Source organism: Schistocerca nitens, chromosome 4, assembly GCF_023898315.1.
Source record: "Schistocerca nitens isolate TAMUIC-IGC-003100 chromosome 4, iqSchNite1.1, whole genome shotgun sequence".
Classification (NCBI taxonomy): domain Eukaryota; kingdom Metazoa; phylum Arthropoda; class Insecta; order Orthoptera; family Acrididae; genus Schistocerca; species Schistocerca nitens.
The window spans coordinates 966,277,372-966,303,953 of record NC_064617.1 but is presented as its reverse complement, the minus strand read 5'-3'; the positions used below and the strand labels follow the sequence as shown (position 1 = coordinate 966,303,953).

Here is a 26,582-nt window from a genome sequence, read left to right as displayed (position 1 = left end):
ACATAGTAATTTATGGAGATGGGACGTGGATGAACTGAAAGAACCAGAGGCTGTAGAGAGTTTTAGAGAGAGCATTAGAGATTGTTTGACAAATACAAGGGAAAGATATACAGTAAAAGAATGGGTAGCTTTTAGACACGAAATAGTGAAGGCAGCAGAGGATCAAGTAGGTAAAAAGACAAGGGCTAGTAGAAATCTTTGGGTAACACAAGAGACATTGAATTGAATTGATGAAAGGAGAAAATATAAAAATGAAATAAATGAAGAAGGTAAAAAAGAAAACAAATGTCTCAAAAATGAGATCGACAGGAAGTCCAAAATGGCTAAGCAGGGATGGCTAGAGGACAAATGTAAGGATGTAGAGGCATATATCACTAGGGGGTAAGATAAATACCGCCTACAGGAAAATTAAGAGACCTTTGGAGAAGAGAGAACCACTTGTATGAAATCAAGAGCTCAGCTGGAAACCCAGTTCTAAGGAAAGAAGGGAAAGCAGTAAGGTGGAAGGAGTATATAGAGGGTCTATACAAGGGCGATGTACTTGAGGACAATATTATGGAAATGGAAGAGGATGAAGATGAAATGGGAGATATGATACTGCGTGAAGATTTTGACAGAGCACTGAAAGGCCTAAGTCGAAACAAGGCCCCAGTAGTAGACAACATTCCATTAGAACTAATGATAGCCTTGGGAAAGCCAGCTATGACAAAACCCTACCACTTCTCCCTCTGAAATTAGGAAAATAATAAACTTGCTTAAAAGCAAAAACTCACATGGAATTGATGGCATTTCCAGCAAAATACTAAAAGCTTGTTCTCAACAAATAAGTAAGATTCTCAGCCACCTGTGTAATAGCTCTCTGGAACAGGGCATTTTCCCTGATAGACTGAAATATGCTATTGTTATACCTTTGCATAAAAAGGGGGATAGATCTGATGTCAACAATTACCGTCCAATCTCCCTTCTAACAGCTTTATCCAAAATTTTTGAGAAAGTAATGTATTCAAGAGTAGCTTCACATATCTGTAAAAATGAAGTACTAACAAAATGTCAGTTTGGTTTCCAGAAAGGTTTTTCAACAGAAAATGCCATATATGCTTTCACCAGTCAAATTTTGAATGATCTGAATAACCGAACACCACCCATTGGGATTTTTTGTGATCTCTCAAAGGCTTTTGATTGTGTAAATCATGAAATTCTGCTAGACAAGCTCAAGTATTGTGGCATGAGTGGGACAGTGCACAAATGGTTTAATTCGTACCTAACTGGAAGAGTGCAGAAAGTAGAAATAAGTAGTTCTCGTAACATGCAAAGATCAGCACATTCCTCAAACTGGGGAACTATCAAGAATGGGGTTCCACAAGGGTCAGTCTTGGGTCCTTTGTTGTTCTTATTATATATTAATGACTTGCCATTCTATATTCATGAAGAGGCAAAGTTAGTTCTCTTTGCTGATGATACAAGTATAGTAATCACACCTGACAAACAAGAATTAACTGATGAAATTGTCAATACTGTCTTTCAGAAAATTACTAAGTGGTTCCTTGTAAACGGACTCTCACTGAATTTTGATAAGACACAGTACATACAGTTCCGTACAGTGAATGGTATGACGCCATTAATAAATATAGACCTTAATCAGAAGCATATAGCTAAGGTAGAATATTGCAAATTTTTAGGTGTGTCCATTGATGAGAGATTAAATTGGAAGAAACACATTGATGATCTGCTGAAACGTTTGAGTTCAGCTACTTATGCAATAAGGGTCATTGCAAATTTTGGTGATAAACATCTTAGTAAATTAGCTTACTACGCCTATTTTCACTCATTGCTTTCATATGGCATCATATTTTGGGGTAATTCATCACTGAGGAATAAAGTATTTATTGCACAAAAGCGTGTAATCAGAATAATAGCTGGAGTCCACCCAAGATCATCATGCAGACATTTATTTCAGGATCTAGGGATATTCACAGTAGCTTCTCAGTATATATACTCTCTTATGAAATTTGTTATTAACAACCAAACCCAATTCAAAAGTAATAGCAGTGTGCATAACTACAATAGTAGGAGAAAGGATGATCTTCACTATTCAAGATTAAATCTAAATTTGGCACAGAAAGGGGTGAATTATACTGGCACCAAAGTCTTTGGTCACTTACCAAATAGTATCAAAAGTCTAACAGATAACCAACAAGTATTTAAGAAGAAATTAAAAGAATTTCTAAATGACAACTCCTTCTACTCCATATAGGAATTTTTAGATATAAATTAAGGGAAAAAAAACAAAAAAATATTAAAAAAAATTAAAAAAATAAAAATAAAAATAAAGAAAAACAAAAAAACACAATAAAATAAAGTTGAAAATAAAGTTGTTATATTAACTTAAGTATGTTGTTAAATTAACCTAATTATGTCATGTATTGCAAAATTCGACTTGTTCCACATCATTACGAAATATCGTATTCATGATCCATGGAACTAGTATTAATCTAATCTAATCTAATCATCTGGTGAGAAGATGTATGAGACAGGCGAAATACCCTCAGACTTCAAAAAGAAAGTAATAATTCCAATCCCAAAGAGAGCAGGTGTTGACAGATGTGAAAATTACTGAACTATCAGTTCAATAGGTCATGGCTGCAAAATTCTAACACGAATTCTTCATAGATGAATGGAAAAACTGGTAGAAGCTAATCTCGGGGAAGATCGGTTTGGATCCCATAGAAATGTTGGAACACGTGAGGCAATACTGACCCTACGACTTATCTTAGGAGATAGATTAAGGAAAGCAAACCTACGTTTCTAGCATTTGTAGACTTAGAGAAAGCTTTTGACAATGTTGACTGGAATACTCTCTAGGGAGCAAAAGGCTATTTACAATTTGTACAGAAACCAGATGGCAGTTATAACAATCGAGGGTTATGAAATGGAAGCAGTGGTTGGGGAGGGAGTGAAACAGGGTTGTAGCCTATCCCTGATGTTATTCAATCTGTATATTGAGCAAGCAGTAAAGGAAACAAAAGAAAAATTCGGAGTAGAAATTAAAATCCATGGAGAAGAAATAAAAACTCTGATGTTCACTGATGACATTGTTATTCTGTCAGTGACAGCAAAGGACCTGGAAGAGCAGTTGAACGGAATGGACAGTGTCTTGAACGGAGGATATAAGATGAACATCAACAAAAGCAAAACGAGGATAATGGAATGTAGTCGAATTAAGTCGGGTGACGCTGAGGGAATTAGATTAGGAAATGAGACACTTAAAGTAGTAAATGAATTTTGCTATTTGAGGAACAAAATAACTGATGATGTTCAAAGTAGAGAGGATATAAAATGTAGACTGGCAATGGCAAGGAAAGCGTTTCTGAAGAAGAGAAATTTGTTAACATCGAGTATAGATTTAAGTGTCAGGAAGTCTTTTCAGTAAGTATTTGTATGAAGTGTAGCCGTGTATGGAAGTGAAACATGGACGATAAATAGTTTAGACAAGAAGAGAATAGAAGCTTTCGAAATGTGGTGCTACAGAAGAATGCTGAAGATGAGATGTGTAGATCACATAACTAATGAGGAGGTATTGAAAGAATTGGGGAGAAGAGAAGTTTGTGGCACAACTTGACAAAAAGAAGTGACCGGTTAGTAGGACATGTTCTGAGGCATCAAGGGATCACCAATTTAGTATTGGAGGGCAGCGTGGAGGATAAAAATTGTAGAAGGAGACCAAGAGATGAATACACTAAGCAGATTCAGAAGGATGTAGGTTGCAGTAGAAGCTTGCACAGGATAGAATAGCATGGAGGGTTGCATAAAACCAGTCTCTGGACTGAAGACCACAACAAGAACAACAACAGATATCTTTTTAAAAAGTGCACCCACCTTATGTGTGCATACAGATTTGCTCACTACTAAGGTATGAGCATCAGAACTTCAAAGATACAGTAATCATCGTCTTAAAAAAGGAAAATAGGCCTGATTGTAGTTAGTATTTTGAAATTTTTCTGCTCTCAGTTGCAAGAGAAGTCCAGAGAATAAAACAGCCGATTGCACGTGGCCTTTTATAGATCTGGTCTAGGCCTTTGACTCAGTTAAGGAAGATGCAGTCCATAGAAAAAATATGTCAAGAGACTATTAATTGCTGCTTGCCAACAAGGAAGGCATTATTCTCCCTATTAGCTCTAGTAGAGGACAAGGAGAACAATTTGGAATAGTTACAGGAGTTACACATGGATATGTAATTGCCCGCAGCCATTATTCTGCTCAAAGCAGAATAGCCACTTGGAGTAAGAAATGGAGCACAGGACAGATGGAGGGTTACTTAAACCTCAAAAGATTAAGGGCAAGGAAAACCGTATCTTTGACAATCATTGTACAGATCCTGTAAGCAAAGACTGTATCATTTTCACTTGCTTGGTATTTGGTTAGCAGGCCTCCCACTCCTCATGACAGAGCTTATAAAACCATTGAACTTTATTTCAACAGCAGACAGACACACGTACTGTATCAACATTTGTATACTGTCTAATCAGTTTATTGTTTCGTAACAAACAGTGGCAATTTTCTGCAGGACATAAAACATTTTACCTATATCACCATTCACATGTGGACAAGTGCAAACTGATATGGAAGTCCATTGCCATATATATATACTTTCACAAACTTTGCTCACTTACAGCAAAGGGTTTTTAGTAATTGTAACATCAGCACTCTGAATGTGTAACAGTCTGTGTTAATATGAACTTTAACTTATATCTGTAAAACTTGGGTGACTGGATGCATGTAATTAGCTTCGAGAAATATCATCAGTGCTGTCTGAGCAGAAACCTGAGAATAAAATGACAAGACTGGCATGCCCAAACCAGTGCCCTTGAAGAAGCCAAAGCTACAAGAATTGAGGTGACAATAATTGAATATCAGTTTTGATGAAGTAACATCTTCCCAAGTAAATCATGCCTGCTGTACATGTGGCTGGACACCATATGCACAGATTACAACATAAAAGGTAAAAGGATACTATGAAATGCAATATGGAGAAATGCTGGGCCAGTATTGAAACTGGGAGTATGTAACAACTAATCAACAAGACTGGTAACTTATTTGCTTTTGGCTTGTTGTCACTTTAATGTTAAGTAACTAAAATTGTGATACATTTCATTATGTTGTATAATTCGTGTAGCATCAGTTATGGAATTTGACTTAAGTGTGTAATACATAGTCATTCTTCATGTTCTGTTAGATTAACAAGTGACTTGCATATTTAAACAGGTAAAGATACTTGGAACAACCTGTGGCCTACATAATGCAAAGACAAAGAAAGAGCTCCAAAATTTTAAGAAATTTCAAACCTTGTACTACATCAGCATTCATTACCCTTGTGTTCCTGCTAGCTTTCTGATTACGGTCTTTCACTGGATGTAAATCATGTTGGATTTATTTTTGCAGTCAGTCAGGGTGTAGGAGACAAAATGCTGAAAGGAACATTCAATTTCATCTGCCTTACTGATTTTTTGGCTGTTCACTAATGTTCAGTTAATTTAGGGCATGCATTAGGCAAATGTGGTCTGTATCCTGCCGCACAAGGCTAGAATTTTATGTAATGTGAGAATTGATAAAGGAATAATTTGTTCCATATGCCATTAGTAAAATATTATTAATTGTTGTGTGATGTAATTCAAATGTTTTGAATTAACTGTACAAGAATGTTTTACTGTCTTGTATTCCGTCCCCAGAATGGTGAATTAAAGTTGGCAGATTTTGGTCTTGCTCGAGCTTTTGGTATCCCTGTCAAATGCTACTCAGCAGAGGTTGTGACATTGTGGTACAGACCTCCTGATGTCCTGTTTGGTGCCAAACTTTACACTACGTCTATTGACATGTGGTCTGCAGGCTGCATCTTTGCTGGTAAGCACTTTACTCAGAATAATTTGAAATTCCCAATTTAATGCTTTGTGTGAGAGGGGAGCTTGTTGAATATGTTTGCACAAGATACACAATTCCACTCTGAAACTTGTAAAAGAAGGCAAAATCTGCATGAAAAATGTAGCCTGCTTGGATAACCTTAGGGCTGTCTGGTGAAACTGAGTTTAAACCTATGTTAGTATGCCTGTGTCATCAGCAGTCACGACATTTTTGATCTGCTTTTTAAAGTCGTTGGAAGATCATTTCTGTAGTTTAAGAATAAGACCAGACCCAGTATTGATCCTTGGGGGACTACTTATATTATGGTCCCTTATTCTGAGGTCAGCCTTATTCCTGTGCAAGAATCTGTGACCCTCTGCTTTCCATTAGGAAGGTAAGGCTACATCCATCCAAGGGGAATGTTATTAATGCCGTAAGATTTTTGTTTACCACATACAATCATATGAATTGTGAGTAACTGTTTATGCATCACATAATAGATGCTTATTAAACATCTTGTTAGGGTACAGGAGACACCAAAAATTGATAATATAATTGATTTGTATAAAGTGAGGCGGAACAGCATTCTAAAATTAAGATTTTATCCTGAGAATAAGGAGTTGCATTTCCATAATAAGATGTTAAGTACCAGTGACATCCTGCTTAAATTATCGATCCATCCTTCATAAACTAATTCACTGAGTGATAAGATTTCTGTAGTGGAGTATCATGTAGCTTCTTTTTCAGTAGAGGTTCATGTTAATAACATTCTTGTCTTTGTCTGTTCAAGAGTTTCACTCCCATATGTTGAGGATTCTCAGAAAATAATTTGTATCAGTGGACAGGAATTGTGAAACTAACTTATTTTTTTGTACTATACAAATGATCTGAATGATTTTCCACAAATAATTCGGCTTCACTGTATAAAAAGATGATTATATCAACTTAGAGGGTGCAGGCTTTAAATAATGGATGACATGACTCACTTGGGTGGGCAACATACATTTTGTGATAACTTTTTTTATCGAGCTTCAGTATATGTGTTATATTACGAAAGCTTCCTTAAAAAGCAATATTATGCCTTATAACAGATCCAAAATAACTGTGGTATGCAATTTCATGTGTGTCCATGTCAGAGGCACTGTATAATATATGCATAGCAAATGCAAAGATACATGATGTACTTGCAAATATCCAATATGCACATGTTGTTGTTGTTGTTGTTGTTGTGGTCTTCAGTCCTGAGACTGGTTTGATGCAGCTCTCCATGCTACCCTATCCTGTGCAAGTTTCTTCATCTCCCAGTACCTACTGCAACCTACATCCTTCTGAATCTGCTTAGTGTATTCATCTCTTGATCTCCCTCTACGATTTTTACCCTCCACGCTGACCTCCAATGCTAAATTTGTGATCCCTTGATGCCTCAGAACATGTCCTACCAACCGATCCCTTCTTCTCGTCAAGTTGTGCCACAAACTCCTCTTCTCCCCAATTCTATTCAATACCTCCTCATTAGTTATGTGATCTACCCATCTAATCTTCAGCACTCTTCTGTAGCACCACATTTTGAAAGCTTCTATTCTCTTCTTGTCCAAACTATTTATCGTCCATGTTTCACTTCCATACATGGCTACACTCCATACAAATACTTTCAGAAACGACTTCCTGACACTTAAATCTATACTCGATGTTAACAAATTTCTCCTCTTCAGAAACGTTTTCCTTGCCATTGCCAGTCTACATTTTATATCCTCTCTACTTCGACCATCATCAGTTATTTTGCCCCCCAAATAGCAAAACTCCTTTACTACTTTAAGTGTCTCATTTCCTAATCTAATTCCCTCAGCATCACCCGACTTAATTCGACTACATTCCATGATCCTCGTTTTGCTTTTGTTGATGTTCATCTTATATTCTCCTTTCAAGACAATGTCCATTCCATTCAACTGCTCTTCCAAGTCCTTTGCTGTCTCTGACAATTACAATGTCATCAGCGAACCTCAAAGTTTTTATTTCTTCTCCATGGATTTTAATACCTACTCCAAATTTTTCTTTTGTTTCCTTTACTGCTTGCTCAATATACAGATTGAATAACATCAGGGAGAGGTTACAACCCTGTCTCACTCCCTTCCCAACCACTGCTTCCTTTTCATGCCCCTCGACTCTTATAACTGCCATCTGGTTTCTGTACAAATTGTAAATAGCCTTTCGCTCCCTATATTTTACCCCTGCCACCTTTAGAATTTGGACTAAGTTTAAATTCTTGTCCAAATTTAGGCCCAAAAATTTGACAGGGTCAATTCTACTAGGATCGGGAGGACTGTTTGTCAGCTAAAGGCAATCGGAAACAGCAGGTATCAAATTTTGCTGAAGAGACATTTGGTGTAGTTGGAGGCAGTATTGTTTTCAGCCATTGTTTCATATTTTGACATTGCTTCCCTCTGTTTTCTATTGTTGAACTTTATTAATTGTTGATCTTTTATGTTGATGTTTGTTAGCTCCATATTTTGGAAGAGGGAAAATTGTGTTTTTTTCCTTTTATTAATTGGTAAGTTAAACACATTTATATTTAATATAATCCATTATGGAGTTGAGGTAGCAGTTGTCGTTATACTGGTTATCACTGTTAGCATTCAGCTGCGATTCTTATACATATATTTTAACAACGCGTTTCAAGAGACAATGCTCTCATCATCAGGTTGTAAAGTCTATGTCATGAAATTAAATGGACTAAAAGGACAAAATACCATCACAAATAGTTGGGAAGTCCATAGAGTAAAACAGAATTAAAAGTATATTGGACTGTGGGTCCTCGTCTTACATTGAAGTTGTTGACATAAGTCGATGGCCGTCCCATAGCTACCAAGTATGCTGTCGCACTGTGCCGGCTCGGGAGCTATTGTGGACTGACGTACCTAGGTGTTGTGGCATGGTTACAGCCGTGTGCTTGACGGTAACGCTATGCTATTGGGCGCCTCATTTCCTTATTGCATTGGTCTGCCATTATTAGCCTCTCGCAACTCTGTCAGTGACATGCTACAAGTTTAAAGTCGCATACCTACCCTAAAATAATTCTAAAAACCCGCTAAAAAATCTCATTTCTTTAAAATTATCTTGTGCATTTAGAATATTGCTTTGTTTCTTTTCATGGATAGCTATCTTGAATTCCTCTAGTAAATCAAGTTTCCTCCCTTTCTTTTCTATATGCAATATTTCTACGTTATCTTCTATGCTATTAAGGGGATGGCCTGTTTCATATATATGGTTCACAACAGCTGATTTGTCATAATTTCCTAACCTGAATGCATCTTTATGTTCTTTATACCGGATCGCGAATGATCTTCCTGTCTGCCCTATATATTTTGCATCACAAGTTCTACACTGAATCTTATAAACTCCCGATCTTTCAAACTTATTTCTCTTCTCGCCAATATCGTGCTTAAGGCTATACCTCACTAGGTTATTAGTCTGAAAAGCTATTTTAACATCGTATGGCTTAAAAATATTTGCTATCTTTTGTGAGACTGTTCCGTAGTATGGCATTGTGATAATTTTCACTTTCTCTCCATCAGGTTTTTTCTTTTTGCGCTTATTATGACAAATCAGCTGTTGCGAACCATATATACGAAACAGGCCATCCCCTTGATAGCATAGAAGATAACGTAGAAATATTGCATGTAGAAAAGAAAGGGAGGAAACTTGATTTACTAGAGGAATTCGAGATAGCTATCCATGAAAAGAAACAAAGCAATATTCTAAATGCACAAGATAATTTTAAAGAAATGAGATTTTTTAGTGGGTTTTTAGAATTACTTTAGGGTAGGTATGCGACTTTAAACTTGTAGCATGGCACTGACGGAGTTGCTAAAGGCTAACGATGGCAGACCCATGCAAAAGGAAATAAGGCGCCCAATAGCATAGCGTTACCGTCAAGCACACAGCTGTAACCACGCCACAACACCTAGGCACGTCAGTCCACAACAGCTCCCGAGCCGGCACAGTGCGACAGCATACTTGGTAGCTATGGGACGGTCATCGACTTGTGTCAACAACTTCAATGTAAGACGAGGACCCACAGTCCAATATACTTTTAATTCTGTTTTACTCTATGGACTTTCCAACTATTTGTGATGGTATTTTGTCCTTTTAGTCCATTTAATTTCATGACATAGACTTTACAACCTGATGATGAGAGCATTGTCTCTTGAAACGCGTTGTTAAAATATATGTATAAGAATTGCGGTTGAATGCTAACAGTGATAACCAAACACATTTATGGTTTATTAAGTTATTTTATCATTTCCAAACAAGGCTATAACAATGAAATTACTTACCTTCATGCCGAATAAGAACCATTATATGTTTACATTTACCCTCAAAAAAATTACAAAGCAAGGTAACTGGGTACAGATACTGAGTGGAGATTGCAAAACAATATGATATTATTCCATATCAGGTTTTGAAAAATTGTCAACAACCTACATTGCAAAGTTTCCAGATTGCAGTTATGCTGTAAATGATGATTCAAGAGTTGTGCATAAATAAAGTTAAAATTCTTAGGGAACCAGAAGCAGCTGATGGTGTGCTAAAATCAGTCATATACCAGCGAATTAAAGGGTGGAAATTGTATTTTTCTGAGAGTCTGGAAATAGGGAATAAAAAGAAGAAATTAAATCTGAGCCTTGATACAGGATTTGCATAATTTTATTCTAATTTCTTCTTTGGTTGGAGGGTATCATTGGATAAATTAGGCCTTGGGCATCTGCAAGCTCTTACTCCATGTATTGAAACTGCAATGGCCCGTTGTTTAATTGCTCATACAGAAACGGAGTATCCATGTGACAGATAGAAACTTAAGTTATTGGTACTGCAGTATGTTAAGCAAAATTCATTGAAAACTCCACTTAAGGATGGTCATCCTCGTGAGGATTTAATTCCCTTTATTTTACATCTATGATCACAAATTTTTTTTGTCATCAGACTACTGGTTTCGGTCTATATGATCATCTTCAGATTTGTTCTATAAGAACATGTCCTAATGTACTGCATCCATAGTGGCATCGTCAAATGTTAAACACAACATTAACACCAGCATTGTCAAATATATACAAATAACAGCGTATGCAAGAGTCATCTTGTCAGCAGCTGTAAAGGAAATATGTTCCATATTTAGGTCACTGTTTTATTCGCGACCATGTCGCAGCTTGTGAGACTCGTTAGGATTGGTATCAGGCCATTATGAAAAACAGTTCCTGTTTTTCTTTGTAGAAACCTGAGCACCTTCAGAAGTCCAAAAAGAGTGCTGGAGGTCCATTTGTAGTTTATACCTTCTACAATGGACTAAATAATTTGTATTAAGTATGTCGGCTGAAAGATGATGATAAATTGTACTTTGTCTACAATTGTGATGTCTGGGTTTGATAGTGACCCAACTAGGGTCTCTACTGGGTCAAACACAACTGGGGAGTAGACACTTGCTTTGGCCTGAGTTGCTACAGATGACACTTGCTTGCCGCCATTGATCCAAATCTAAATACATACATACTTTACGAACCACTGTACAGTGCATTGCTAAGGGTACATTGTACCATTGCTAATCATTTATCTTTGTGTTCCGCTCACAAATAAAGTGAGGGAAAAATGACTGTCTGTATGCCTCCATATGAGCCCTGATTTCTCTTATCTTATATTTGTGCTCCTTATGCGAAATGTACGTTGGCAGCAGTGGGGTCCTTCTGCAGTCAATTTCAAATATCGGTTCTCCAAATTTTCTCAGTAGTGTTCCTCGAAAAGAACATCACGTACCCTCCAGAGATTCCCATTTGAGTTCCCGAAGCATCTCCATAATACTTACATGTTAATCGAACCTACTGATAACAAAACTAGCAGCCAGCTTTTGAATTGCTTTGGTGTCTTCCTTTAATCTGACTTGGCGCCACATGCTCCGATTGGCCGTGGGATTGTCCTGTTGCCATTTGTCGGTTGACGGGCAGCGCTGTGGTTGTCAGTTCACACATACATTGCAATCTCCAACAGGCAAAGCATTTGCGGTCATACATTGTCCAGAGCATCTGGCAACAGGGCAATCCCACAACCAATCGGAGCGCATGGTGCCAAGTTTCCGTAGTTTAAAAATTGTGCATTGTCGACATATATAACATTAGTAATTTCAGTTCCTACTGGTATCGTATATCCAGGGTTAAAATTCATGACACAATTTTTGTCCACCCTGTATTGTTCCACATTGTTCCTGGTTTCTCTCTGTAGCACTTTTGTTCTTGCCCTGTTCTTTTTCTCTATTGATGACGTGCAATCTTTGTCAAACTATTCCTGGGTTCTTCTGTTCCTTCTTATGCCTATTATTTCTTCTGCAGCATGTTTAATGGGTTTTTCAATCCTGCTCCAGCTTTCGTCTATTCCTACTGTGGTCTCTTCATTGCTCAACTTTCTGCTTAGTGTTACTTGGTATTTTTTTACTTCATCAGGGATTTTCAGTTTGGCAGTAACCCATTTCATCATTTTTGCCTATTCTGTTGTCGTTGCCATTTGTTAGTTTCTCTCTCAAGACTGATTTTATCATAGAGTGGTCTGAGTCACAGTTTGTTCCTCTGCAGCTCCGTACATTCATAACTGACATGTCAGTCACTAAAATATGATCAATCTGATTGGCTACTTCATTGACTACAGACTTCCAAATACCCAGATGGATCCTTTTGTGTGGGAAGCAGGTACTTTTAATAATCATATTATTTCTTGCTTTGAATTGACATAGTAAGTATCCATTCTTGTTGTCTTCTTCGTGTAGTGAATGTTCTACAGAAACTCCATATGGTTGTTCATTCCTCCCTATTTTTGCATTAAAATCTCCTGCTGCTAGCGTCAGGTCATATTTAGGTACTGCACAGCATACTTTTGCCAAGTCTTTGTAGAACTGTTCTTTAATTATATCCTTTGTTGAATTTCTGTAATATTCTTTTTTTTTTTACAGTATGGGGTTATTAGCCCCACACCCAATCCCCAACCTGGAGGACCAGAATTTGTATTAGGTTTACTCCACTAGGGAAGCTGGTTTCACACTCCTCAGTCATGACCAATCTGGCTTGGGTGACTCTGCTAGTAGCTATGCTACCGCCGGCACAACATTTTAAAATATTGTTTTGTAACTGGTCCACAGAATAGAAGACATTGGCAAGATCACAGAATATACCAATAGGATAACTTTTCTTGTTTTGGTCTGCTAGGTCTTCATTTTTTGGGTCTTGTATCATGGTCTCTGTGAAGAATCCTTGACAAATCCCAACTTATAGTACTTAAAAAGTTCTACTCAGAAATATATGTCAGTTTTCTGACACTTTACGAAAAATGTTTGAAAATATCTTAAGAGGTGAACTGAGTCTGTAATTAGAAGTGGTTTGCTTATCTCCAGTTTTATAGATGGGTGCTACTGCAGCATATTTAAGTCTGTCAGGAAATATGCCCTAAATTACTTACTGACTAGTTGCACCCCATGGTATTACCTGCAGTTAAACAATTATTTATAAAGAAATGTTAATGCTGAAACTCACAATTCACATGTATGCACTATCGCAACATTTATCCACTTGCAGCTCAGCAAAGTGTGGCATCATAAGGGGGAGAGGGGGGTGGCAAATTTTGAGACAATGAGATGAGCTGGCACAGTATGCATTGCTCATAGCTCACATGTTTACTTAAGGTAAAAATTTTTACGTGTTTGAGTAGTGAATTACAAAATGTACCAGGAAAGAGAGTAAATAATTTCAAGATTGTTTGTGAGATGCCTAGCATGGAAAACATCATAATTGTATTGGTGTTTATGGAGAGCCAGAAAAATACTGTAATATGTCTCTGTGAACAACATTCCAAGACTCTGCGAATATGTATAGATTTCTGGCTCTTGATACATGTGAGCAGCCAGTGTAGAGTTGTCAATGTGAAAAACGTGATGTGCCCAGATGAATACTTACCACTTTTAATGTTTGTCCTTGACTCATATTTATAATGATCAAGAAGGCCACTTTCAAAGGGAACTGTAATCATTTTAACTGGAAAGGCAAGTTTGTTGGCTTGATAGGAATTCATGGTATCAGTACTGTCTTCCCTGTGGCTCTGCCAGTGATGGTGGTGGCCTGCACGATGTACCTTCTTAGCTCCATGATAGTAACATGGTGCCATTGCACAGTCTTGGTGGAACCAGGTTATGCATCAGTGTGACAGGCACACCCACCTTCAGCTCCAACTAGTGTGATGGCATCCCCGACAGTTCTAATGAATTTAGAAACTCTACAGGGTCTGTAGTAGTGTTGTCTGTTTTCATAACTGTGTCGATTGACAGGCAGGTTGTAACCCCACCAAATACATGATCAGTAATTTTTTATTGATGTTTCCCACTGATTCATTCTTTGGGTGCTGTTATCTGTACACTAAACTTAATGCACTCATTTGGTAGTTAACTTTCATGGAAGACTTTTCGTGATGTTACTCATCCCATGGGAACAGTAATCGTGTTGACCATCCCATGGGTACAGTGACTCTTTCTGGAGTAATATATGACATACGTGTTAATTCATGGTATAGAATATTTCCATTCCAAAGTGTATCCAAATCCATTCAGACATTTCACCATAAATGAGGAACAAACATACTAACTCGGCGAAGAAAGAAAATAAGCAATTTCTAGTTTGGTGCAGCACAAATTTTATATTTGTTTGAGTAACAACGTTATATGCCCTCGTGTGTGCCTGTTACCAGTGGCTAGGCCTTTATATCATAATCAGATCCTGCCTAACTGAAAGTTTACAACATTCTAGATGTAAATGCACATCATCTGTCATATAGCATTTGAATGCCACCGTGGTCAAGTGTCTAGAAGCTATAAGATAGCCTGATGCTCAGTGGCTAAAATGCAACAGGATTATATGAAAGTATGGATTAAACACTTTGAGGATTGTTTAAGCATTGTATTCATTACATTGAATCATATTACATATGACATATTAAACAATAAAGGTATTTTCCCAAATACAATACAGTTCAAAAGACAAAAAGTAAATTGCCTTTCTAAGAGTAATTATTGTTCTAAATTTCACATTGAATGCTTCAGATCAATAAATATCTTGTACTAAACACATTTGAAAGTAGCATATGTGTTAATTCATGCTATAAGCTAAATCCATTCCAAATTTCTTCCAAATCTGTCCTGCCATTTCAGCATAAAGGAGTAACAAACATATACAGAACTTTTGCATTTATAATATATGTAATGATTACAAAGATAGCATAAAAATAGTCCCTTCAAGTGGGTTCAAGATTTTAATACTCTGCAAGAAAACAATCATAGACAGCAGAATTGCTACTTTTAGTGACCTGGTGAATCCTGTTATCTCCTAAGGAATTGTGTTTTCGAAATTACTGTCAGCTGATGGTACATGCAGAGGCTGCACATATACATCTAATGCATCTGTAAGCAGTTGCTTATTAGTCGATGCACAGTGACATTTTCTGTCACTGTGAGGAAGAAATTATTGAATTTAGTGGCCAAGGATTTGAAAGTATCATCGTTTCTGCCGTAGCTCCTGTGTGGGTCTCGGTTTCATTTGGAGCACAGTTTTTGTTTGTTTCTTGTTTGTTAATGTCTTCTCTATTCTTAGAATGTTTTATGTTTTGAACAGAGTGCATTTGTCTGCTACATTAACCTGGCTTGCTTTTGTTCAGTTTTACACAAATTTCTTTCTGTGGAAAATAAGACTGCAAGAAATGATGTAGGAATCTATTTAAGAAATACTTAAACTTTTGATCTACACTGGCTGCTGTATAAATTTTTTCCCAGGATTCTTTCTGTAATTTCTTTCTAAACATTATGATTGAGTCATTGTAGATTATTCTGTGATGCAGTAATTTTTTCTGTTAGCTTTATTGCCTAAAGCTAACTGGACAGCATGTTTTTTATTGTTAACATTTGACCTTCATGGTCAGAGCAAAGATAATGTAAGTCTACCCATTTTACCTCTACCGAACAAGATGGTTCAGCATTTGGTATACTGGATTTGCTTCCAGAAGGTGCAGTGTTCCAAAATCTTGTCTGACCATCTAGACTTAGTCCCCCCCGTGAATCAGTTACAGTGAATACTTGGTTGTTTCCTTTGAAAAAGACACTCGGTTTCTTTCTCAGCTCTTGTTCAGTTTTGAGTTTGTACTCTGCCTCTAATCACTTCTTTGTCCATAGAATATTAAACCCTAATCTTTCTTCATTCCTCCCTTGTTTTGTAATTGGTTTTCAAGTTCTGTCAATAGCAGGTTCAATAGAAGTGGAGAATTTTGAGGTGTGAACCTATAATGGGGAAGCAGTTAATGCTGTGGCAGCATGAATGTAATTTTGCTACTCACATATTGTCTGAAGAAAACTTAGAAAACCGAGCGAGGTGGCGCAGTGGTTAGACACTGGACTCGCATTCGGGAGGACGACTGTTCAATGCCGCGTCCGGCCATCCTGATTTAGGTTTTCCGTGATTTCCCTAAATTTCTCCAGGCAAATGCCGGGATGGTTCCTTTCAAAGGGCGCGGCCGACTTCCTTCCCCGTCCTTCCCTAATCCGATGAGACCGATGACCTCGCTGTCTGGTCTCCTTCCCCAAACCAACCAACCAACCAAAACTTAAATCTGAAATAGGAGACTGAGCTGGAATAGATTCGACTGCAACATCTTTTTCATCTTCTTCTTCTCTTTCAAGAAATCTTCTTCTTCCTCTTCTCTTTTACGAAATTTCAGGCCCAAGGAGTGGTTCTGTGCAATTTTTTTATTCTTTATTTCTCTCTCCTGTTCAGTCATATGTGATCTATGGCTTATATCAACATGACCAAACATTTGCTGTCTGCTAGTTTATTTTGTGTGTTATAGAAATGACCATCACTTAAATTTAACATCAAATTATTATTATTATTTATTGTGGTTTCTAGCCAAATTACATTAGTAGGACACAATTTATCTTGACAATTGTGTACATGATCAATAAAAACTGTTCTTGTTTTGAGAATGGTGATACTGAGAATATCTCAGATAACAAAATTTGTGCACATGCAAATCATATTGTGAACTGCTGTATTTGTTGCTTTGATAGAGGATGAAGGGTCTGGGATGTGATGCCCCGTCAACAAAGAGGTTATTAGAGGTGGAGCAGAAGTTTGGATCAAGCAAGGATGGTGAGGGAAATCAGTCTTGTCTTTTTGAAGGAAACTCAATTTAAGAAAACTATGAGAAACCCATAATTATCTAGATTTTATGTAGTTTGCTTAGCATGATGGGAAATAATTTCTGTAAAAGTCCATGTGAATTTCAGTGGCCTACTGTTAATCTGATTTAGAAACAAGCATTTCAGTGTCATTTAGTAATATGTTTGTTGGATTTTTGACTTTTTTAGCTCCTGGAATCATCTATGTAACGGTCTAAGGTGAAACTGAATGATCATTTTTTTTTCTGTGAATTGCTTCAGACACTTTGATTTTATCTGAACTAATTTTATTCAGTGCACATTTTGCAGCTCAGCAGATTTTTTAACGTTATTTGTTGATACACCAATGTGTTTTCCAGAGTTGGCGAATGCAGGGAGACCACTCTTTCCTGGTTCAGATGTCGAAGATCAGCTGAAACGAATCTTTAAGTTGTTAGGTACTCCAACTGAAGAGACATGGAGTGGTCTGACACAACTACCAGATTATAAACCATTTCCAATTTATCATCCAAGCATGGCATTTAGTCAAGTAGTGCCGAAGCTAAATGCCAAAGGTCGGGACCTTTTACAGGTAAGCAGTTATCAGATTTCACTTCAGCATGTGATCACTCATATAATGTAGTACTAATTTTGCTCTAGTCGGGAAATAGTGTAGTAGTTTTTCAAACAATGGAAAATCCAGATTTTATTTAAAATAAGCATAAAATAGTTCCTCTTTTTCGAAAGTAATGTTATACGCTTTCAGTTTACAAAATTATGACTTCACTATTCTGAATATAATAACAGTAATTTCTGGAACCTTTCTTCTTTCTTCAGATAATTCCCTTAATGCCAAATGAGGGGGGGGGGGGGGGAGGGAGAGAGAGAGAGAGAGAGAGAGAGAGAGAGAGAGAGAGAGAGAGAGAATTCAGTTCTAGTAACTAGTGCCTTTTCCCCTTGCCTATATTATTACTGTGTAATGTGTTTCATCATGTACACTGGCTCTTCCAATACTTTTTGTTGATTGAAAAAGCTGGTTGCTAATGAAATAATATTAAGGGAAATATAATATGCAGAAAAGAAATTTTTGAGAAGAGCGTAAGATTAGTCCATAATGGCTCACATGAGCAGTGAAAAAATATGAGGAGGATTGGAAGTTGAAAAATAAAATACACAAATGTTTTTGAAAATTGGAATATGAAGAAATGTACATACAACTCAAATGAACTTTATTCCATAGATTTGGAATGTGCCAATATACAGATCATTAGGAGTGCAGATCTGTACATTATGTCCAACTTTGAGAATTCAATATAGTATAAAACCCTCACATACCACATTTGGAGCCCCTAAACATAGTAAAATTAAATCATATAATGCGTGAAAGGCGAACTATGACGAAAAAGTTGCAGACCATTTATATCCCAGACATTTATTTATTATTTATTTATTCATCCATTCAGGGATCATTTTGCAATGATACAGGATATGTCAAGGTAATAAAATTCCAGTGAATGGGCCAAAATATAACACAGCATAAATAACACACTTTAAGAGAATAGGACAGGTATTCTATGGGGATAGAACAGTTGTTTGGCTGTGGCCTCGATTAAGCAACCATTCTGGCTTTTGCCTTAGCGTTCCAGAAAAACCACGGAAAACCAAAATCAGGATGACTGGACAGAGCAGCTCCATCCTCCTGATCACAATGTCAGTCTTCTAACAGCTGCACTGTCTCTCTCAGTAGTTCTCTAGTGAATAATGTATCTTCATTTACCACAGATTGTTTTGGGTAACTTGTGATATAAAACTTAATTTCTTCTTCACTGTCCACGCACTGAAGACATGTGGTGATAACTCTTGGACATTTCTGGTCACTTACTATGTAAAACATAGTTGTACCCTTCACTTTCACTCACACTAAGGCATCTACATCTACATCCATACTCCGCAAGCCACCTGACGGTCTGTGGCGGAGGGTACGTTGAGTACCTCTATCGGTTCTCCCTTCTATTGTTTGATGACACCTACAGATGACTCCTTGACTGAGAAGATTCAGATGTGCCCCTTTGCTACTGTCCACCTGAAAAACTAACTCAATGTACTGTGCTATTGTGCATTATACATCTTGATGCATGATCCTTGTGAAAGCAATAAACCGTGATTACTATGCACTACTCTTGTTCCTGGAAGTAATCTTTAATTGTGTGATATGCATTATTTCTGAAGTACATTCTAGCTGGCTTTTTTAAACAAATGTGTTTCAGTAGTCGTTTTCTCTTCCTTTGGTGCTCTATTACGCAGTTTTATCCCGTAATATGAAATACTGTTTTGAATGCTTTCGTTTGTTTTTCCCGGATGAATGTAACTCCAAACTGGCTCTTGTTTGATGATTATGTACAGAATTATTAGTGGAGTATTTATTAATATTTTCCCTGGTGTGCACCATATATTGGTAATGTGGTCACTTGGTACAGTAAAGATTCCCTTTTTATTTTTAAACAGCCCTTTAAAATGAGCCTGGTTACTACTTCCAGTTATTATTCTTTATGGTCCTTTTATGCAGTTTAAAAACTTTGTACATGTTTTGTGCCTTCAATCCCCAGAAAAGAATCCCGTACCTAAGAATTTAGTGTACTGTTACGCACTGAGGCTAACACCCTACGATCGTAGCATGCTGGTGACATTCTTTTTGCCAGTATCTTTGTATGTTCACTCCACGTTAGATGACAATCAATGTTCAGCCCTAAAAACTTTGTGTTTTCTAGACAATCTATAGATTTATCATCTATGCTTAAAGTGCATACTGTTAGTTTTCTTAATGTTCAACTTTAATTTATTGCATACTGTCCAATTGTAAACATCCTTGAGGGCTTCATTTGCTTTCCATTTTAGGAGTTCTGATGTTTTATCTGTGGCTATTATGTTGCTGTAATAGTCAAAGAGAACTTTTTGTCCCTGTCTTGCACTGTCTGGAAAGTCATTGATATATATTAAGAACAAGATTAGACCCAGTACAATATCCTGAGGACCACCTGTGTTTATATATTTCTTGTCTGGCAGTTGCTTTGCTAAAAATTTATCATCAGCAGACTTGTAAAAAATCTCTGCCTTTAGCACCCTGTTTTTTAAGTAAGACTGAAACCACTCATCCAGTGTTACTCTTATACCTAGCACGTCTAGCTTGCTCAATACTATTTTATAGCCAAGAGTGTCAAAAGCATTGTCCAAATCTAAGAAAATGCCTTTATCCCAATCATCCCTATTAATAGCTTCAGGTGAACTATACAATAGAAACCCTAAACACATGCTTTGGGGATCACACAGCTCAAAAACTCTCTCTGAGTATAGAAACCGAGCTACAGCTTAAACACTGCATAACAACCACCAGTAGAAACTACAGTAATGAAAATATAAATCATTTTCTCCATTACTTGAGGAAAGAAAGCTGGGAAGAAACGTATAACTGTGAACACACAGATGGAACATATAATAACTTTATTAACAATTTTTCCTACTATTTTGAACTGTGCTTCCCTTCAACCCAGAGGAAAACATACACAAGGAAAACAAAAAGTAAATGGATTACTCCTGGGATTCTAATATCTTCAAACAAAAAAGGTTACTGCACAGATTGTTCAAACAACTCACATCACCAGAATATGACTCTTATTACAAAACCTAAAAAAGATATTAAAAAATGTAGTCGAACAAGAAAAACTACTGACAAATGACACATACATAAAAAATTCCACCAATAAGATGAAAGCCATATGCAATATTGTCAGGAAAGAAACTGCAGCAGAACAGATAGACTTCCATAACATTAACTGCCTAATGGAGAACTCAACTGTGATTACTGAACCTACAAAAATTGAAAATAAATTTAATTCCTACTTTACACAGATAGCTGAACATCTTATAAATCAAAATTTACAATGTACTCGTATAAATCAATCCAGATGTACTATAAATAACAAATCTATTTTTCTATACCCCACCAATGAAAAGGAAATACTTAATATAATCAAAGAACTGAAGCTCAAATTCTCTGTTGGTACTGACAGTATCCTTGACTATATCTTGAAGAAATGTGCTCCCCTCATAGCCAGGCCACTTGTCAACATCTGTAACTGCTCTCTATCAGAAGGGGTGTTCCCAGAAAAATTGAAGATAGCGAAAATAAAACCCCTGTTCAAGAAAGGGATAGAAAAAGAAGTATCAAACTGCAGGGCAATCTCACTATTATCTGGTTTTTCCAAATTAGTTGAAAAAATCTATTATAAAAGTTTCACAGAAAAAAATAATTATTTCTCAGATACTCAACATGGATTCCGAAAATCTAAATCTACTGAGACAGCTATCTTTGCATTCCTAAATGAAGCCTTAAATGCAATAGACAATAAAGAACATATCTCAGCCATATTTCTAGACCTCTCTAAAGCATTCAATGTCATTAATCACAACATCTTGCTTCAGAAACTTGAATGTGTAGGTATTAGGGGCCTGGACTATGAATGGATAAAATCATATCTCCAAAACAGAGAGCAATTAGTTGAGCTTACTATCCAAGAAGGGAACAAGATAAAGTCCTACTGCTCAGAAAAGCAGAGCATCAAGTGTGGTGTACCACAATGCTCCATTCTAGGACCAGTTCTGTTTCTACTCTTTGTAAATGACTTGGAACCGATTAGCCCATGCCATAATTACATAAAATTTGCGGATGACACAAATGTGATAATAAAAGGACAGACGAAGGAAGAATTACTACATGAGATTAGAAATTGTACCACCCACATTACAGACTGGTTTTCTGGAAACAACTTAGTAAAAAAAAAAAAAAAAAAAAAAAAAAAAAAGTAAGCTCCTCTACAAAATTTCTTGGGGTATGGATCCAAGAAGATCTAAGATGGGTCCAACACACAAAATACCTTACAAATAAATTAAATATCATTTACTATACTATCAAAATTCTTCCCGATTGCACATTGAAAGAGACACTAAAAGATGTATACTTTGCCCAGGCAGAATCATTACTGCAATACGACATAATCTTTTGGGGAAACGCATCTGCTAGCCAAAGTTGTTTTATATACCAAAAGAGAATTGTAAGAGCCATAGAAAATGCTGCATCAAGAAGCACATGCAAGCCCTTATTCAAGAAACTACATATCCTTCCACTACCATGTGTGTACATTTTACTAGTAATCATATTTGTAAGGAAAATCTTAGGAAATAGCAACAATCTTGTGTCAACTAACTAAAGTATCCAACTGTTTAAAACACAAGGAGAAAGCAGGACATACACGTTCAACATGCGCACACAACACTAAAACAGAATGGACCACTGCAAACAGAAAACAGACTATACAATAAGCTACCTACAAACATTAAAAAAATAAAAGACACTTCAAAATTTAAAACTGCTGTCCATAAATGTTTATTGCAAAAATGCTATTATAGTATAGATGAATATCTTGAAACTTAAAATTTTTTTGCAAAATACTAAAAAAAACCATTGAATTATTTGGGTTAAATATAATGTATGGAAGCTGAACCTTCAGTTGTGATAATATTAAGCCTAAATCAATGTAAATATTCTTGTATTATTTAACACTTTGAGGACTGAGTGCGAGTGTGGACGCTCAACTGGCTGGTACTGAGCGATTTCACAGTTTTTCTGAATTTTCTACAGCAGATTCTATACCACAGAAAATAGATTGCTCTTTAGCATTTAAAAACTACGTTCATTCCCTTCAGAGTACTGCAAAGAAATAAACATTTACCTTAGTGACAAGGGTTGTATATTAATTTGAGAGCATGCTGTTTTCACAGCGAAAAAAAAATTTTTTTTAGGTTTTAGGACCTCTAAGGGACATAGGATTGAAGTTCTCTGCTAACTCTGTAATGTATTCAACCAGATGTTTGCTTGTATTTCGTGACGTTTTGTACAAAATGTATGAATTTACAGTCATGAGCATGAAAATGTGAAAGAAAACTTTTCTCCACCACTTTATTTGTTTTCGTTCAAAAGGTTAGTATGCCATTAGCTGGTCACTATGATCCACACCAGCTTTTTTACTATTGTAGTCCAAAACACAGTCTGGCTTCATTTTTTCCACCATTCCAAATTTAGTTTTTACACTGACATTTGTTGCCGTCATTGTATGCTTTGTTGTCAAAAGAAAAACGACTCTGTTGTCCTTCCATTTTACAAACAGTAAGTGACCTCGTCTGCGAAACGAAAGTTCATTTTTTTTCAATTTCTGGCCAACAAGATCCCTTGGTAGTCCTTTTCTATTTTTCTGCACAGTACCAACTGCCTTAATTCTTTTCCCCCATAAATAATCCACTAAATCAGGGCTGGTCTAAAATTGGTCCATGTATAATGTGTGACCTTTATTATGAAACGAATGACACAATCTGTCTACAATGTGTAAAATGCTGTTATCGGCATTAGACTGTTTCCCAGAATAAATTTCACAGTTCAGCATAAAAAGTTTTACGCCATATTTATTAGTCTTATTTTTCATATACTCTCTAAAACTCAGTCTTCCACGAAAAGGGCAAATTCCTTCATCCATAGTAAAATTTTCGCCTGGCTTGTAAGCCTTTCCACTTTGGGTCACGCACCTGTCGAATACAGGTCTTACCTTATGAATAGGATCGTGACCTGCCTGGTTTTTAGGAATATATGTAGCGTTATCTACGAGATGTAACATTCGTAGAGTTGACAAAAATCTATCTCTTGGCAGACACTTTGCTGCAAATGAGGACTGCAACACGGGGCTTGTTGACCAGTAGTCAGACAGTTTTGGTTTCTTGACTAGGCACATATGCAAAATAATACCATAAAATTTATACAGTTCACCGAGTTTCACTGTTGTCCATTTACACCACACTGACTGAGGCTTCAGTTTTCCTGTAGCACTTAGTGTCTCTATTGTCATTCTAGCGTAACGGTTTGTCTCTCGTTTGATCAGTCTCACCAATTCTTCATCAAAAAAGTACTTGAAACAATCAAACACTGAAGAATGTTGGTCAATCCGATCTTGAATTCCACAGGATTCAGAAAAAACAGGAAGCTGGGGAGTGATTGTATCGTCATCTGTCCACTGGCCAGAAGAATATGGCAAATTGCAATAACCAGTTGTGTTTGTTGTGACAACGATGTCAACAGCCTCATCTTCAGGTCTTCCTGATGGTTCACCAACCGAGGGACCGTTTTCATCTGTAAGAAAATTCGTAAAAATTATCTTTTTTCTGACCAGGAATCAAACCACAGAATTACGGAAAATTCGGACAAAAAATAGCTTACCATCACTAATGTCAAACTCTGCAATTTCTTCATCTAATTCTGAACCTTTCCCCCGATCTGGACATAGTTGCTTGGTCTGGTCATCTTTTTCCCTATTTTTCTTACTTAGTGGTCTTCCTTTGGTATTGAACATTACCAACACAGTTTCTTTCTTTCTCGTCCTTCCCTCCGTGTTTTATTCCTTTTTATGATTACTATTTTAACTTGAGTTATTTAGTTTCCCTACCCACCAGTTACCCACTATGTACCCTAATCCTATACCACACTATTTACATTCATTCCGGAAACATGCTTTCACCGTAGCCAAACTGCAATCCCACATACTTTTCCTCCGGTCCTACTTAACCTTTGGAATTACCCCTAAAGGACTTACCTTAAAAGTTCCCATCTCTGGGTGCAATTCCTCCTTCCACCAGTCTCTCCTGGACTTCCAGAACCTTCAATCCTTAGCCCTTACCCAACTTGTCCTGAATCTCTACACTACTTCATGTAACCACCACTCCCAACAGCTCCTATCTCTCTTCAAAGTCCTCCACCTCTCAAACCCTTGCTTGGAGAACACACTCAGGAACATCATCCTAGAAGCCAGCTGCAAACTTGAGTTCCATGCCACACACCACCTGAAAAAACTATCCACAATGCTAGTGCAACACCTAAGAAGTGGGGTCCCTCTCCCTATCCCTCACAAACACCAACCACAACAGAACCTTCAACAAACCCCCCTCATAGCCAACAAACCTAACCTAGCCACCCTACTCAATCTCCCCATCCCAGCACATACCCCACACAGACCAAATCTCAACTATAACCACAGTCAAATGCCACATATCACCAGTCCGAATTCAGTTCTAAACCTCTCATCCAGATCCCTCTCTCCACCAGAGACATCTGTTCTATCAAAAGGCTTAACCTTTAGCCCCACGCCTAAATTCAACCACACTGCCCTGGTTAAAGATCTCCTCTCATTCACCCGGAACCTGAACTGGAAATATCACTTCACTACCCAAACCCAGTGTTGAACCCTGTCTAGAACATTTCCGACTGCCTTCTCAAAGGGATCCTCCTCCCCTCCCCCAAAACCATCCCTTGCAGACATTTCAGGAATTCCTTACGTCCAGTGTTGCCTCCCAGTCCTTCTTGAAGAACATCCAGACAACCCCCAACATTACCCCAGCTGAATCCCGTGCTATTAAGGAGCTGAAAACAGACAACTCTATTGTCATCCTCCCGGCAGATAAAGGCTCCACAACTGTGGTACCTGACCATGTGGAGTATGTGGCAGAAGGACTGCGTCAACTCTTGACACCTCAACCTACAAAGCTGTTACCCAGGATCCCATTCCCTCCATCCAATCTGAGCTGCAGAAAATCTTAAAAATCCAAGGTCCCTCACAAGGCCTCACAACGGCTTCCATAGACCTACTCACTCCACCTGAGCCCCATACTCCTACCTTCTACCTATTACCCAAAATCCACAAAGAGAACCATCCTGGCCGTCCCATTGTAGCAGGCTTCAAAGCCCCAACAGAACGTATCTCAGCTCTGGTAGACCAACAACTCCAACCTATCACCCGCACACTCCCATCCTACATCAAAGACACAAACCACTTCCTAGAACTCCTCAAATCCATTCCCACTCCTCTCCCACCTGAAACCTTTCTTGTCACCATAGATGCTACATCCCTTTACACAAACATCCCACATACCCATGGTCTCTCTGTCCTTGAGCACTACCTCTCCCAACGCCCACCCGAATATCTTCCAAAAACCTCGTTCCTTATCACACTTACCAACTTCATCCTAACCCATAATTACTTCACTCTTGAAAGCCAGACCTACAAACAAATCAGGGGAACGGCCATGGGAACCAGGATGGCTCCGTCCTATGCTAACCTCTTCATGGGCCGCATGGAGGAGGCTTTCCTGAAGACCCAACAGCTGCTTCCCCTGGCCTGGTATAGGTTTATAGATGACATCTTTGTGGTCTGGACTCATGGTGAAGAAACACTCCTTAATTTCCTCCATAACCTCAACTCCTTTTCGAATCTGAATTTCACCTGGTCCTTCTCCAAAACCCAAGCCACCTTCCTGGATGTTGACCTTCATCTTGTTGAAGCTCACATCCACACCTCTGTCCATATCAAAC

At 37.5% G+C, this 26,582-nt stretch overlaps 1 protein-coding gene across 1 annotated transcript in view; it reads left to right on the top strand.

Moving 5' to 3' along the window:
* Positions 1-26,582, top strand: part of LOC126253645 (cyclin-dependent-like kinase 5) — a 46,552-nt gene that overhangs the window by 5,644 nt on the left and 14,326 nt on the right. The window contains exons 5-6 of the mRNA XM_049955148.1: positions 5,727-5,898; positions 17,500-17,711. Of these exons, the coding sequence (XP_049811105.1) occupies positions 5,727-5,898; positions 17,500-17,711 (384 nt within the window). The remainder of the gene's footprint in view (positions 1-5,726; positions 5,899-17,499; positions 17,712-26,582) is intronic.